At 39.5% G+C, this 16,164-nt stretch overlaps 1 protein-coding gene across 2 annotated transcripts in view; it reads left to right on the plus strand.

The window, feature by feature from the left end:
• The window catches only part of TPST1 (tyrosylprotein sulfotransferase 1), a 106,133-nt gene extending 90,220 nt beyond the window's left edge, over positions 1–15,913 (plus strand). The window contains exons 4-6 of one of the 2 annotated variants that reach the window (XM_065924767.1): positions 10,171–10,221; positions 12,863–12,908; positions 15,359–15,913. In XM_065924767.1, coding sequence (XP_065780839.1) covers positions 10,171–10,221; positions 12,863–12,880 — 69 coding nt within the window. In that variant the 3' untranslated portion in view covers positions 12,881–12,908; positions 15,359–15,913. The remainder of the gene's footprint in view (positions 1–10,170; positions 10,222–12,862; positions 12,909–15,358) is intronic. The other variant, XM_065924766.1, reaches the window with a different exon arrangement.
• Positions 15,914–16,164: the final 251 nt, after the last annotated feature.

Below are 16,164 nucleotides of genomic sequence, written 5' to 3' on the forward strand. Positions count from 1 at the left end.
ACAAATACCAAATACCTGCCTCTTGCTTCTTAACCAAAAATAGCTTTATTCTTACTTCTAGTGTTCCTTTCCTTTAGATAAGATTTATTAAGATACCCAGTTAGAGAATAATCCCTGCTTGCTGGCAGCCCCCAGTCCAGAGCAAAACCCTGTTTCCTTGGACTCTTCCCCAAATCACCTAACCAAAATCATGAGAGTCCTTTCTTTTTTTTTTAATGAGAGTTCTTTCTGATGCTCTTTTCCTGAGACATTCCACATTTCCATGGTGTGAGTGTTCCCTTGCTTAAAAGAGTAATGAATTCAGCATGTTCAGCTACAGCTATATTCCTGGTAGTCTTTAGCTAGGGGTTATTGACAGTATTCTTTTGTGTCTGGTTTCTGTCCTTTAACATTTGTGAGTTTTATGTTGTTGCATTTCACAGCAATTCATTTTTGTTTTTTAATGTGATACTATAATTGCACAACTATTTGGACATTTGAGTTGTTTATTGTTGTAGGGATGTTTTAATGTTGATACACAATAGCCTTGTACATGTCTTTTGATGAAAATGAGTATGCACTTTTGTCAAGAATGTGCCTGAGGGTTACATTAGGAGTTTCCAAGACAGTAGTCCTAAAATTCTTATGCTTCCAAGTGTAGCTGATTATAGCAAAAAGATGGAAAGTAAAACCTACAAAGAGAAAAGGCACATGGGGGAAAAACTCTGGAGGAAGCCAGGTGCTATCTTTCAAATGTCCCTCACAGTGGAGTCACACAGGATTTGCTTCATTCACCCAGCAACATGTGTGACAACACGTGTCAATTGTTGCCAACCAGGGAGCTCACCAGAGCTTTTGAATCCAGGGTTTTTTCGGGGATTGGTCATGTAGGCATGTAGACCCCCCAGAGAAAAAACAGATGTTCACCATAAATAAATTACTAACATAAACTAGCTGCTCAAAATGGGACAGGCCAGCCCAAGGCCTCAGACATGCAAAAACATTCCTATAGACAGAACATTCTAAGCTCAGATCCCTGGAGCCAGCCAAGAGCAGTCCTGAAAATAGGTCTTTCTTGGGAATGTGCAACATTTGCACATTTCCGTCACAGAATGAATGTATGGGTCAGAGGGCATTTGAATGTGCAAATTTAGGAGATAATGCTAAGTGACTATATTCTCTCACTAGCAGGTGTGTGAGAATTTCAGTTGTTCTACATCATTAATATTAGAGTCAATCTTGTAAAATTTTAGTCTTTCTTATAGGAGCGTAGTGGTTACACTCATTATGGTAACTCATTATGGTTAAAATGAGTATTCCTTAATAACTAAAGAGAGCAAACCCTTTTCCATGCTATTTGCCACTGAACTATGTTATGAAATGCTTTTTCAAGTCTCTTACCCAATTTTCTATGAAATAATTTGCTTTTTCCTTAACAATTTTTAGAAATTCTCTGTGTATTTTGATGTGTGATGTTTTTATGTATCTCACATATGTTCTCACACTTATCTACTTTGCCTTTTCTCGCCATTAAGGCTGTCTTTTTAAGAATAGAAATTCCTGGGACTTCATGGTAGTCCAGTGGTTTAGGTTGTTACCTAATATTGAGCAGATTTCCCTGTGCTATATTACAGTAGGTTAATTTTAAATGTAGCAGTGTGTACATGTCAATCTCAAACTCCCTAACTATCCCTCCTCCCTTATATAAACATGAATTCATTCTGAAAGTCTGTGAGTCTATTTCTGTTTTGTAAGCAAGTTCATTTGTAACATTTTTTTTTCCTATTCTGCTTATACACGGTATCATATGATATTTCTCTTTCTCTGACTTATTTCACTCAGTATGACAATCTCTCAGTCCATCCATGTTGCTGCAGGTGGCATTATTTCATTCTTTTTAATGGTTGATTCTTGAATTCATTTATTTCCAAAAGTAGAATTGAATAGAATGAGTTAACAGTATTCTATAACATATAACATATAACATAATGTCATATGTAGCCCTGAAGGTTCAGTAGGTTCCAATCAGGGAGGGCCCAATGGATTTGCTTCTTCTGCTTCTCTGCTTAATCTGTACTGTAAGTTGGCCTCAGAAACTATCCTCGGTCCATCATCTGTAAAAATGGAGACCACTATGAAGGAATCTCTTCATTTATTTCTTTTTTTGTCCAACTGTCCATTCATCCCTGCATCCAGGATATACAGATAATTAAGGATCTGTCCCTCTCCTTAAGAAGTATGCCAGCAATACCACTTCTGGGCATACACACTGAGGAAACCAGAACTGAAAGAGACACGTGCACCCCAATGTTCATCGCAGCATTGTTTATAATAGCCAGGACATGGAAGCAACCTAGATGCCCATCAGCAGACGAATGGATAAGGAAGCTGTGGTACATATACACCATGGAATATTACTCAGCCGTTACAAAGAATTCATTTGAATCAGTTCTAATGAGATGGATGAAACTGGAGCCCATTATACAGAGTGAAGTAAGCCAGAAAGATAAACATTACAGTATACTAACACATATATACGGAATTTAGAAAGATGGTAACGATGGTCCTATATGCAGGGCAGAAGAAGAGACGCAGAAGTACAGAACAGACTTTTGAACTCTGTGGGAGAAGGTGAGGGTGGGATGTTTCGAAAGAACAGCATGTATATTATCTGTGGTGAAACAGACCATCAGCTCAGGTGGGATGCATGAGTCAAGTGCTCAGGCCTGGTGGGCTGAGAAGACCCAGAGGAATCGGGTGGAGAGGGAGGTGGGATGGGGGACCGGGATGGGGAATACGTGTAACTCTATGGTTGATTCATATCAATGTATGACAAAACCCACTGAAAAATTAAAAAAAAAAAAAGAAGTATGCTAGAAGTAGATGTGTAACTAACTGTAGTTCAACATGATAACTGCCATATATTTAAGGCACTTGGGATGCTATGTGGACACAGAACTGGCTCTACTGGATTGTCATATTTAAAGGATAAGTTAAAAGTTCCTAGTTTGAGAAAAGAAGGAAAAAGCTCCCCAGTGAAAAGAAATTGATGAAATTATTATTGACTGTACTTGTGTGTATTAACTGTCCTTCAGTGTTACTGAAAATTACGCTCAACACGTTTACCTTTGAATAGAGATGTATTCTTGCCTGGTAAGTATCCCATAGTAAACTGATACAGTTTATTAATCATCCTGCATGTTTAACTTTTCTCCCCTGGAAATCAACGCCCTGATGCTAAATTTGCTATATTTATACTGCTTTCTTTAGAGGTTTCTATGCCACATTTACTACACATTCCCAATTCAATTTATATTCCAATCCATCTTGTCCAACTTCATCCAAAAGTCAGTACATTTTTTTTAAAAAACATTTTTGGAGAAGCAGATGATGCTTATGAACTGATTAATATATTTCTTCTTGATATAGGGAATGTATTAATAACACTTGTCCATTGTTTCTAACACAAGATTGTTGAATGCTGCAGAAACCCAGTCTGAGGTTTGCAAAGCTGCCAGAATATTTTTAAGACAAATGAGAATATGTAAACATGCATGTTATCAGCTGTTTCATGTTTGTGTTTTAGCGATAATGAGTCTTTAGTGGGCCAGAAGAGCCCAGTGGGATTAAAGATGTAAATTTCAAAATCTAGATTCCTTTCTGCATTATCATATCTGGCTGGAGTTGTGTTTTCTCTGCATGTGAAACTATCATTGTTTCTTGAGGGGAAATGCTTTTTATATTAATAAAAATAGTGAATTGCATAAGAAAATAAATAGCAGGCCATGCATGGACCAATGATGAAAGTTTGTTATGAACTAAGAAGTGATCCAATTCTGTGCACTTGAGCACTCTTGGAAAGAGGATGGAAAGAAGGAAAAAGGCAGAAAGGAGGAATAAATTAGATTTGAACTTACAGTGAAATTTGAATTCATAACCAGGGGTTATAAGACTAATCTTTTAACCCTTGGAATGTGTGTGTATGTGCATGCATATGTGTGTATACATGCACACACTTTGAAGAAAACAGTGAACAGAAGCAGCACTTTAAAACCTGCAGTGCACATAGTATGGTCATTAGTATGTGTTTCTGGACGTTGTTTAAAATTTCCTTATTTTGAAAGAATGTTTTGAGTTAAGTCTTTGTTCATCTTGAGTACCCAAGCCAGAAGAAACAGATTTTTCTAATCTGTTTCTAATCTGTGACCTAATCTCAGAAATAACATTCCATCACTTTTGCCATATTCTAGTTGTTAGACTCTAGTCACTAGATCCAACTCACACTTAAGGGAATTACCCAGGTCATAAATACCAGACACAGGGATCATCAGGGAAGGTGGTCACAGACACTTTTAGCATGAAAAGAATTTAGCAACAGTTTCATATTCTCCATAAGATCAAGCCAGTTCAGAATTAGGCCTCATGACATGTCTGCCACCTTTTCCTGTAAATTGTAGACAGCTGACTGTCAGCAGTCCTTGGGGAACCCATCATTCTAGAAAGTCAGGTTTCTGGGTAGACTTGTCTCGTTTAGGACCAAACCTTAATATTTTGATGTAGAATTCCTCTGAATTTTGATGATGTATCTCTTTACCTTCTTAAATAAATTACTGATCATAATTTGCATTTTTATTTCATCCTAAGGAAATTACTGTATGTTTTAGTAAGAGAAACTGCCCATCCTCTCTTAATATAGGCTATAGAACCGTGGGTCCCTTTCTTAAAGAACTCAAGGCTTCCTATCTGCCTTTTATAATTTCTGTGTCTTCCTTTGTTTCATTTGTCATTTCTCAGTTATCAGTACTTGCCCATTGCCTTCTTGTTTGCTATATCTGATTGCTATAGGTTGAAACCAGATAACTTAGAATGGTTAAAAATGTGTGTTAAGGAAAAGGGACCTAAAAAACTCTATTAAATAGAAGACTCGATCTGCAGTCTGCAGGTGTGTTAATAACATCCATTTTAGCTCCATGGAGACTTTTGTTTACGTCTTAATTGTAAACTATTACTATAGGTGAGGCCGTTGTAGCAGGTGAAGTGGTATTGGGCATGGCTGGTCAGCTTCTAATTAATCTTGTAAGAAAATGGAAAGTGGCCTGAGGACAAATAACAAGAAGATGCATTGCTTGCTTCAGTCAGTATTCAGAACTTAATTCTTTCTCGGGTTTTTGAAGCTTCACAGGCAGCTTAGATAAATTCTCTTCCCTTGTCTAGCTCTGTATTCTAGGTAATTTACAACTGAAGGCTTTGCTTATAATGGAGTTAATTATACCTCACTCCAGTGGCTCAGAGGATAAAGCGTCTGCCTGCAGTGCGGGAGACCTGGGTTCGATCCTTGGGTTGGGAAGATCCCCTGGAGAAGGAAATGGCAACCCACTTCAGTATTCTTGCCTGGAGAATCCCATTGACAGAGGAGCCTGGCAGGCTACAGTCCATGGGGTCGCAAAGAGTCAGACACAACTGAGCGACTTCACTTCACTTCCACAAATTTGAATCTGACATTAGTCAGAGTCACTTGACTTCTAGATACCACTTTTAAAAATTTTCCTTCTCTGTCATTGGTGGCCTCTTCTCAGTCTTCTTTGCTGGTTCTTCCTCTTCTTCCCGCCCTCTTAATGTTGGAATATCTGCATGTCTCAGTCTTAAGTCCTGTGTTCCCCCTCTCTACCCTGAGCACCTAGGTCATCTCATCAGGTATCACCTTTTAAATACCATCTATAAGTTGATGATTCTCAAATTTATATTTTCCAGCCCAGACCTCTTCCATGAATCCTAGATTTTTATTTCTGACTACATGACATTTTCATGTATTGTCCAGTAGACATCTCAAGTTTAACATTTCCAAATTGAACCCCTGAAAATCTGTTATATCCCAGAACCTTTCCTGACTGAGTTGATGGCAAGTTCATATTTCCAGTTGGTAACTGCTTAAGCCAAAAACTTTGGAATCATCCTTGACTCCACTCTGCTCTTTCACATTCCACATCTAGTCTATTAGGAAATCTAGATATAATTAGGGGGGGAAATCCACAAAGGTACTGCTTTGCACCTCCTCCACCACCACCTCCCTGTCCTGTCTAGATTACTGCTGTTGCTCCACACTCTGTCCTTGATCCTCTGCAGACTAAACAGAGCAATTAGGGTAACCCTTTTAAAATGGAAGTTCAATCATGGTACTTAGTAACTTTCCATTTTACTACACTGGACAAATTAATGTCTGTGCCTCAGTTACTTCATCTGTAAAAAGAGAATAATACCTCCCTCAGAGGATTGTGAGATTCGATAAGGGGAAACATGAAATGCTTGCTCAGCACCAACCTGATGCAGAGAAAATCAAATTTAGCTGCTGTTACTGTTGTGCACCCTCTAAATCAGAAGCCTACTTTTGTTTCCTTGTTTTGCAGAGCTTGAGGTGGGAGGGTTCTCTAGGAACGTTTAGATTCTGAGTACCTAGCTCATTTCTGTCTAGTAAAATCCTCAGTTCATTAGTACCAGAGGATAGGACGTCCAGAAACACTATTCCTTTAGCCAGAGGAAATTCCATTTCTGACTTCACTGTTTTTATAAGTGATTCTGTACTTGGTTTCCTGCACAAAATAGAAATTGCTTGGTCAGTAGAAAGTTCCTAACTTCTGTCAGTACCATAGTTCCTAACTTTTGAAGCATTTTTTTCCCTAAAGGATAATGAGAAGAGACAGCTTCCCACTTATTTGTTGATTGAGCCTTTTGTTTGTTGTCTTATCCTGACCCCTTTTTGTTTTTTTAATTAAATTTGTGATATCACATATTTAGAGTTTGGATGTTTTTTTTTTCCCCTTCATATAAGCCTTACCTCTCTGAAACTATTGATTCCTGGAAGACACTTACAATATTTAATGTTCCCACTCATATTTTCTGTTATGTCTTGCTGGTTTTTACAACAAACCAAAAAGAGAAGGAAGAATTTAACGATAAGAATTTTCTAATAGTAATAAGATGCAGAGAGCATAGTCTAAAGGGATAGTGCTGAGCTGGGGCCTTCTGAGCCTCATTCTGCCACTGACTAGCCATATGACGCTGTGGGCTTGTGTTGCACCTTCTACTTGAATTCTAGCAGAAGAGGCTGAGAGAGAGAAGACTCAGTTCCTGAGAGGAGGTGAGGAATATAAGAAAAGTTGGTTAGGGACCAAACCCGCTAACAGTGGAAGGGGTACTGGAGGCAAACATACTGGTTCTGGTTCATAAAAGAGCCAGGGTGCAGGACCCTAGGCCTGAGCAGCTTATGCCCAGGGCTTGGAGAGGGGGGCTTCAGATCAGTTCCCTGAATAGAGGGAGAAGGAAACACTTGAGAATCTGGTAAAAAGCAAAAACAGAAAGCCTGTTCTGATGGCTTGAGCCCCTGTTTTGATATAGTGTCTGCTTGCCCCACAGATAGTAGACAGAAGCACCGTGGAAGTCAGTGTTAGCATTATATAGACACTTCTATGTCAGAAAGCTGGAGCAGTAATACAATGTTATATGTCAGTTGTATCTCAGTAAAACTAGGGGGAGATGAAGGAAACTGGAACAATCTCTGGACTCTGAGGCTGGGGTAAAGCAAAGAGGATTCTTACATGCAGATTCTTTGGAGAGCAGTTAGACCAGCTCTCCAGTGACCTGGGAGTGTTTGAAGATATGAAGGAGATCTCAAAAGGGGGCAGGTTTTGAGACCCTTCTAGCAGCTGCACTGTTATTATCTTGCACCCCCACCTGTTTCCAGTGTGATGCATTGCTAAAGAAATATCAAGTCTCTTCTCTGTGCTTTAATTTAGGCTTCCTAGGACTATAGCAGAGACCCTAAAGAATAGACTAGGTTTTAGAAATTGCAGAGAAAGAGACAGGAAGAAAGTACATTCTCTGAGTCTCGGAAGGAGTACTGCTGCTTTTAGAAATGAAAGTCATCTTATACCCCAGTGAAATCCTTTAAGTTAGTAGGCTTTAGTATTCACCATTAAGAAGATTGTTCTGTGCTCCGAGGGGCTACTCACTGACTCTTCTCAGTAACAATCCATAGCTTCTTTCTGTAGTTTCTCAACAATTATCAAAGCTGTTGCTGATGGAATCCTTCTTCACTTGATTAACATGAATAGTTCCCAGTTTTTTGCTGTTGTTGACAGTGTTGAAAGAGACATCTTTGTACTTAAATAGTGTGTGTGTGAAAGAGCAAGCCTAGTAAATTCTTAAGCTACTGGCTTAATTTGTTCAGTTTTTTTTTAATTGAAGTGTAGCATACATACAGAAAAGTATACAAACCACAGGTCAGTTAATATTCACAAAATGCACACATGTTTATAATCACTACCCATATCAAGACAGAAAATCACCAGCACCCTACTAGCTTCTCTCATCCTTCTTCCCAAGCCCTGCCACCGCAATCCTCCCCACAGTAAACACTATGGTATATCATCATGTGCATAAACACATTTATTTATTCATTCTGATTGCACTGCTCTGCAGGGCCACCTTTGTCATAAACCGGTTATCTGTAAATGAGGGTCTGTTTCTGGACTCTTCATTCTGTTTCGTTAATACATTTGTCTGTCTTTGTGCCAAAACCTTACCGTCTTGATTATAGCTGTGTCTTTTGTATGTATGTGTCTTTTGTATGTGTGTGTCTTTTGTAGGTGTGTGTCTTTTGTATGTGTGTGTCTTTTGTATGTTTTGTTGTTCAGTTGCTAAGTTGTGTCTAACTCTTTGCAACCCCATGGACTGTAGCACAGCAGGCTTCCCTGTCCTTCACTATCTCCTGGAGTTTGCTCAAGTATATGTCTGTTGAGTTGGTGGTGCTATCTAACCTTCTCATCTCTGCCTCCCTCTTCTTTTGCCTTCAGTCTCTCCCAGCATCAGGGTCTTTTCCAATGAGTCAACTCTTTGCATCAGGTGGCCAGTGTATTGGAGCTTCAGTTTCAGCAATAGTCCTTCCACTGAATATTCAGAGTTGATTTCCTTTAGGATTGACTGGTTTGATCTCCTTACAGTTCAAGGGACTCTCAAGAGTCTTCTCCAGTACCACAATTCAAAAACATCAATTCTTTAGCACTCAGCCTTTTTATGGTACAACTCTCACATGCCTGCATGACTACTAGAAAAACCATAGTTTTGACTATGTCTTTGCTTTTTCATATGCTGTCTGGTTTGTCATAGCTTTCCTTCCAAGAAGCAAATGTCTTCTAATTTCATGGCTGCAGTCACCATCCGCAGTGATTTTGGAGCCCAAGAAAAGAAAAAATTTTACTGCTTCTACTTTTTCTACTTTCCCTGCTTCTTTTGTATGTTTAATGTAACTTAATTATAGCTGAATAATAATGTCTTAATATATTTTAGAATAAGTCCTTTCACCTTGTTCTTTTTAAGATTACCTTGATAATTTTTGGCCCTATGCATTTCCACAAAACTTTTATAATCAGCTTGAAATTACCCCTCCCTCTTGCCCCAAAAAGCATGCTAGAGTTGTTATTGGAAATCCTGTGAGGAGAATGAACAGCTTTATTATATTGAATGTTACAATCCCTGAAAGTGATGTGTCTATCTGGTCTTTGATTTCTCTCAATAATATTTTATGGTTTTCTGTGTAAAGATCCTACACATCTTTTTAAAAACTATTCCCTAATTATTGCTGCTTTTAGAAACATAACTTTACATATTGAAAAGTGCAAGTTTTTAATTATAAGATTTCATGAGGTTAAAAGTATACATCATTTTAAGAACGACCTGACATTCAAATTACTGTGGGAATATTGGGGACATTAAGAAAAGTAAAGCTGCAGATTTCAGAAGGAAATCAGAAGGAGCCTGTCCCTAAATTGGGTGAATTCTTTGTTGGATGCTGGAGAGAGATGGCCAAGGGCTTACTTTCTCAGCTATTAATAAAATAATTGGAACTTGGAATGTTAGGATGCTTTTCTTTCTTCTTCAGAGACTAAGCCTTCTCCCAGGCAGCCCACATTTGGGAGCACCTAGGCAAGAGTAGAGCAGGTGGGGTCAGAGTGAATAGAAATGTCACTCAGTCCTCAACTCTGGGTGCTCTTGAACTGACAGACTTCCTTCCTATTCCAAAACTCACCAAGAATGAAGCAGTGAACCCACCCAGCATCAGGCAATGCAAGCTTCCCAAAGCTATGATGACAGTGCCGCGTTCCTTAAACTTATACTTGGCTTTTATTTTTTTTGTAGGTCTACAAAGGAGAATTTCAGCTACCTGAATTTCTTAAAGAAAAACCTCAGGTACTCTATCTGCTTCCTCCTCTTGGTGTAATAATAAATGGGGTCTTGCATTGAAGTCATCCTCTCAATGAGATAATGATATGTGCTGGGGGTAGAAAGACTGGCTTCTGGTAATTGTTGATTTTAACAATCAGTTAGCATAGTCTCAATTTCAGAGGGCTCAGTGTCTTCCAAAGCTAGGGAAATATTTTATTGATAACTAAAATCTGATTGCTTGAGGTCACTCAAAACCGCATAGTATTCCACAAATGAGGAACCTGCCTTGGTGAATCTGCTCCAGGCTTCTGATACCTTACTTGAAATAATAATGTACAGCCACCCTTTGTTCATACTACCATGTACATCCATTGCCTTTTAGTTTTTCTCATTTGGAGCCTAAAAGACTTATGAATACATTTTACATACAGTCATTGGCCTTCAGCTACCAAGTTCACCAAGCTGGGAATGGGTGATGTGAGTTTGAAGCTTATAACTTTTACTTTTAAAAAAAATTAATTAAAGCAGATCCAGAGGTCTCCTTGTCGTGTTACACTATCACTTACTTGGATTCCAATATTGTTTCTTGAGCTGAAGAGGAATAGGTGATGTTATGGCCAACAGATGTAGAGTAGCCCAGAGTGTCCCACAAGAGCACATCTCCTACCATTTCTGTGTAGTCATGGGAAGAAGTCAGTGACTGTTGCCTGAGCCGAGAGAAGACATCCCTATCCAGCATGGTGATAATATATGTCGCTTCCAGGTTGCTGCTAACAGCAATTAGCTTGTTAATAGGAAATGAGGACCCAGCACTGAATTCAGTCGCTAGAAGTGTTCCAGATCTGGGTTGTTGAGGGGAACCTCACAGACTGTATGAAGTCATGTTGCCTGAAGCAAGACTAGAGTAAACAGGCTTTTCTCTAAGAGTAGCTGTATCTCAACCAAGGTTGGAAACTCTGTCTTCTCAGATCCTTGTCTTAAAACAACCATTAATAATTGATACATATTACTTGAGTATTTTAAATTACTTTCATGGTATATGCTTATTAACATATTTAATTTTAATCCGTCCATCCATTCATTTCATTTATTCAACAAGTGTCTACTGAATTACTTTTATGTGTGAGAAATTGGAATGTGTCCTCAAGAGTCAGAGGGATAAGAGATCTTCTCAAGGGGACTCCTGGTTTGTCCAAAGACTTTGACCAACTTTTGCAAACAAAGGGGCACAGGGGCCCTGAGCCTTGACTGGGCAAGATGTACCCGAAACCTGGATGAATTCGTGAACAAGTGGTCACTTACAGGCTGTGGCAGCTGGAGCCAGAGAATAATCTAAGAGGCAGTCTTAAAGAAATGTCCAATCCAAAAGCTGTTTTGCATAATAAATCTGAAGGAATCAAGAAAGGGACTTTGAGACTGAAATTAAAGGGACACCCCTGATTCACAGCATACATAAAAATCCTTTCCAGGTTGATTATGGAACTCAATGTGAAAGGCAAAATAATAAAGTGTTTAGGAGGCAATAGAGAATATGACCTTAAGAGGGAAAGATTTCTTAAACATTATAAAGAATACTAATCATTCATTTTAAAATGGATAAGTTGGACTACACTAAAATTGAGACTGTTTACTTATTAGAAAGCATCATCTAAAAAAGTACACCTTAAGCAGGAGAAAATTTTGAAACAAAAGATTCATCAGTATAGAGAATTTCTGTAATAAACAAGGAAAAGATAACAAAAAATAGAGCAAACGGCTTAATATAAGCACTTCAAGGCCCCTGTTCAGTTTCATTTAATTAAGTTTCATTTAATGCATCACATGCATACCTAGAAAAGAACCTATAAAAGGCTTTGATTTAACTCCCAATAAAGAGAAAACTGAAGCCCACAGAACCCTCATGTTTGATCTTTAGTTAGAATTATCACAGAACTCAAGAAAGCACTGTACTTAAGATTACAGTTTTGGGAATTCCCTGGCAGTCCAGTGGTTAGAACTCAACGATTCCACTGCCAGGGACCTGGGTTCAATCCCTGGTCTGGGAACTAGGATTACACAAGCCTTGCAGTGGGGACAAACAACAACAACAAAACAAGATTATAGTTTTAATATAAAGGAAACAAGTCAAGACAAACCAAATGAAGAAACACATAAGACAAGGTCTGGGAGAGTCTCAGACTCAGAGCTTCTGTGCCCTTCTCCAAGGTATCTAGGTACTTCTCCCTCACAGCGCATCCATGTGTTCACCAACCAGGATGCTCCACTGAACTTCAGCATCCAGAGTTTTTAGTGAAGTCTAATTACATAGGCATGATTGACTCACTGTCGTAGAATTGAACTCTATCCCAAAGTCCCCTACCCAGAAGCTGGTTGGTCTTCCTTGTGATCAGCCCTCATGCTGAGTCATCTTATCTCTTAGCAGACACTCGGGTATAATCTTAAGGGGCTCATAAATAACAGACATTCATGTTACCTGGAAAATTCCCAGGATTTAGTCTCCCTACTAGGAACCAGAGACAAAAGCCAGTCTTCTTTACTGTCAGCAGTAGCAGACAGAATTCTTAGGAAGTCTAATCAGAGCCTGCAAGCTACATCTGATATTTTAGCAAGTGCAGTCACTTCTCATGCTGACCGACTGAAAAACATCTTTTGCTTCCTTCCACAGTCTGAGCAAGTGGAGTAGCAGAGCCAGGAACTCTTACATACATGAGGTGAGGTTGGGGACACTGCTGGCCTGGACTTGTGGGTTTCACTCTCGTAGGAGGCAGTGCAGTGGAGTGGGGAGCACAGCTCTGGCGTCAGTTCACCTGGATTGGAATCTTGACAGTGTATAGCAGTGAGCAGATTACTTAACTTCTCTGTGTCTTAGTTTCTTCATCTGTAAAGTGAGGACAATGTAAATAAGAGATTGGTAGAATGAACCGTGATAATGTCTGCCAGAAGCTGGACACACAGTAAGCACTCAGTGTTAGTTGTTCTCTTCAGTATGAGGAGGGGTGTTAAATGGTAAAATATTTTAGCTGAAAGAAACACCCTCAATCACCTGTTTGCTGATAAGGAAACTGATCCTAGAGAGAGCAGATTATCTGTCAAGGTCACATCACAGGTTGGAAGAACCCAATGGTAATGAGCACTGTCTTCTGACATCCAGTCAGGGATTCTTTCACCAACCATGCTGCTTCCTCTGTGTGTGACGTGTGCCAACATCTTTGCGCTAGTATTTTGGGGAGTTGCTTGGTTGGTTTTTCAAGTCTGCCCTTGCTGATGTTAATGCATTGTGGTGGTGTATGTTTGTAAGCCACGTTGTCTTGTAGTTAAGGGCTACAGTGTGGGGCAGGCCTTCTCGGCCCCCTTTCTATCTGAGTGATCATCAGGTACATGTCACGGGTGCCAGTGGCAAAGCTGGTTCTGAACCTAGACCTCCTGACATGGCTGTTCAGACCTCACACCACTCTCCCAGATTTTAAGATTCCATTTTGGTCTGAATAATGTGGTTATGCTGTAGACCAGGGGTCCCCAACCTCTGGGATCTAATGCCTGATGATCTGAGATGGAGCTGATGCAATAATAATAGAAATTAAGTACACAATAAATGTAATGCGCTTGAATCATCTAGAAACCATCCCCCCACCCTTGGTCCATTGATAAATTGTCTTCCATGAAACCGGTCCCTTGTTTGCTTGTTGAGGTCCCTGGTGCCAAAAAGGTTGGGGACCATTACAATCATTTGGAACTTGAAAAGGTTTCGTTAAAATCTGATTTTTGCCATAGTTGTGTTTGCTGTTCTATTTTTTACTTTATATAATAGCCATGTATTGACTGTGTACTCCATACCAGGCATGAAGTTCCAAGCATCACAGATATATAGTATATAAATAATATATGATAAATGATATATTTAAGATCTATGAATTATTCATATATATATATATATATTATAGATACATATATACACATACACATATATGAATGATTTCATTCAAGTTGCAAACCAGTCTGGCAAGTAGGTGGTATTTTTTCTGTTCTACTGATGAGAAAACTGAAAATTCAGTCTGAATAGGAGAGTTTTATGACGTGCTGTGTATTAATAGATTACAGATAGAAAAAAGCATACTGATGGAAAAAAGTGAATACTGCTCTACCATGTCAAAATTATCAACGATAGTGAATTAATACTATTCAGAGGTTTTAGGATTTATGATTGTCTTTTGCTAAGGAGCGAATCCTAAATGTAGACTTAAACTCAGTTGGCATGCAGGTATAACAGCAGTTATCAGGCCTTGTATAATTTTGTTTATTCAAAATATTTTCAAAAGTATAGATGAGACACTTATCTGGTGGTCCAGTGGCTAAGACTCCATGCTCCCAACGCAGGGGGCCCAGGTTTGATCTCTGGTCAGGGAACTAGATCCCACATGCTGCCACTGAGTTCAAAAGTTCAAATGCTACAACTAAAGATCCCACATGCAACAACCAAGACCCAGTGCAGCCAAAAGAAAAGTATAGATGAATTCCTTCCTGGAAACATTCTTACAGGGATGCATTATCGACCAGCTGTTTTACAGGACAGATGACTCCAGCTTTGAGTTGCCACCACAGCAGCAATGCATCCTCATTTGCTTGTCGAGGCCTGTAGTGGCCCCCGTGCGATGAGAGAAGAACTCAGGAGGCTAGGAAGGCACCAAGGCACCTCAAGACAAATCCTAGTTTTTTGTCTTGTATTTGGGATCCCTTTAGTGTATGAACAGCAGTCACTGTATTTCCTAAAGCTTCCTTTAAAGAACCTCAGTATCCACCTTTTGATATTAAACAGCCGTCATTCGACCCCTGGACATTTGACATTCTTGTCAAATGCCCCCAGAGTTGCTTCAATTGCAGACGACAGTTGCAGTCATTTGGAAGTGGGCAGGAGCAGCCCTTGGTTTGGCTTTCATCCTTTTGTTTTGCATATCAAAGCTCCTGGCAGGCATCTAAAAGCATCCCAAACTGAGAGAGAGTGTGCCTCTCCACTAGTCCTTCTGAAGCAGCTGTTCTCCTAATGGTCCATCCCCCTGCTTGCCTCCCCTGCTCTGCTGGGCTCACAGCTGGAAAGGAAGTGGTGTCGTGCAGGGAAGAACAAAGTGACTACACACCTCTAATGCATTCTGTTTGTTTGCCCTAGGGAAGACTGCTGCATTTTTGGCCACAGAGAGATTTCTAGGACTGGCTGTCCCCTGCTGAGATCAGTGGAGTGTATGTACCATGCCTACATCTCCTGCTTATTTGCCAGTCTCCTTCCTCTGAGAGGGTGGGATGTCAGCACACGTTGGGACCCTCCTGAGTGACCTGCTTCCCATGTACAGCGCTGTCGATCGTAATTATGTGCACAGCCCTGCGGAGAAGGAACCCAGCGGGGATGTGTGCTTTCTGTTAAAACTGCTCTGGCCCTCATCTTTTCTTACCAGATTCCAAACTTTGTTTTCAAGGGGAGGGTTTAAAAATGGGATCCTGTAAGCAAAATTGGGCAGTTTCATCTTGGACTAGGTTTTCTGTACATGTTCTAATGTTTTGTAGAACACTTGTACCTGTTGAAATGTTTGATGTGGATAATGTTAAATATCTTAATTATTTAAATAATTCATTGTATTGTTTCTGAGAAGTTGAGGAATTACCATATACATTTACAACTTGATGACTTTTGTATTTTATTTTTCAAAATAAAAGCTTTAAATGTGAAGCACTCTGCTAGTTTACATGTTTTCATTGCCATGATTTTAGAGAAGCAATAAGACATATCAGATGATGATCTAACAAACCAAAGTTTCTTCAGTTGCTGTATTTAAGATATTCTCAGTGGAGTTTTTGCTGTAATTTATTTCAGAGAGACCCACTACCATCCTTTTGTCTCAGAATCCTGTTCGTTTGTTTCCTTCTCAATTGTCTGGTCTCCATAAACTCTAATTTCAGAGTGACTTCCCCTGATGCCCT

This window comes from Muntiacus reevesi, chromosome 2 (assembly GCF_963930625.1).
Source record: "Muntiacus reevesi chromosome 2, mMunRee1.1, whole genome shotgun sequence".
Classification (NCBI taxonomy): domain Eukaryota; kingdom Metazoa; phylum Chordata; class Mammalia; order Artiodactyla; family Cervidae; genus Muntiacus; species Muntiacus reevesi.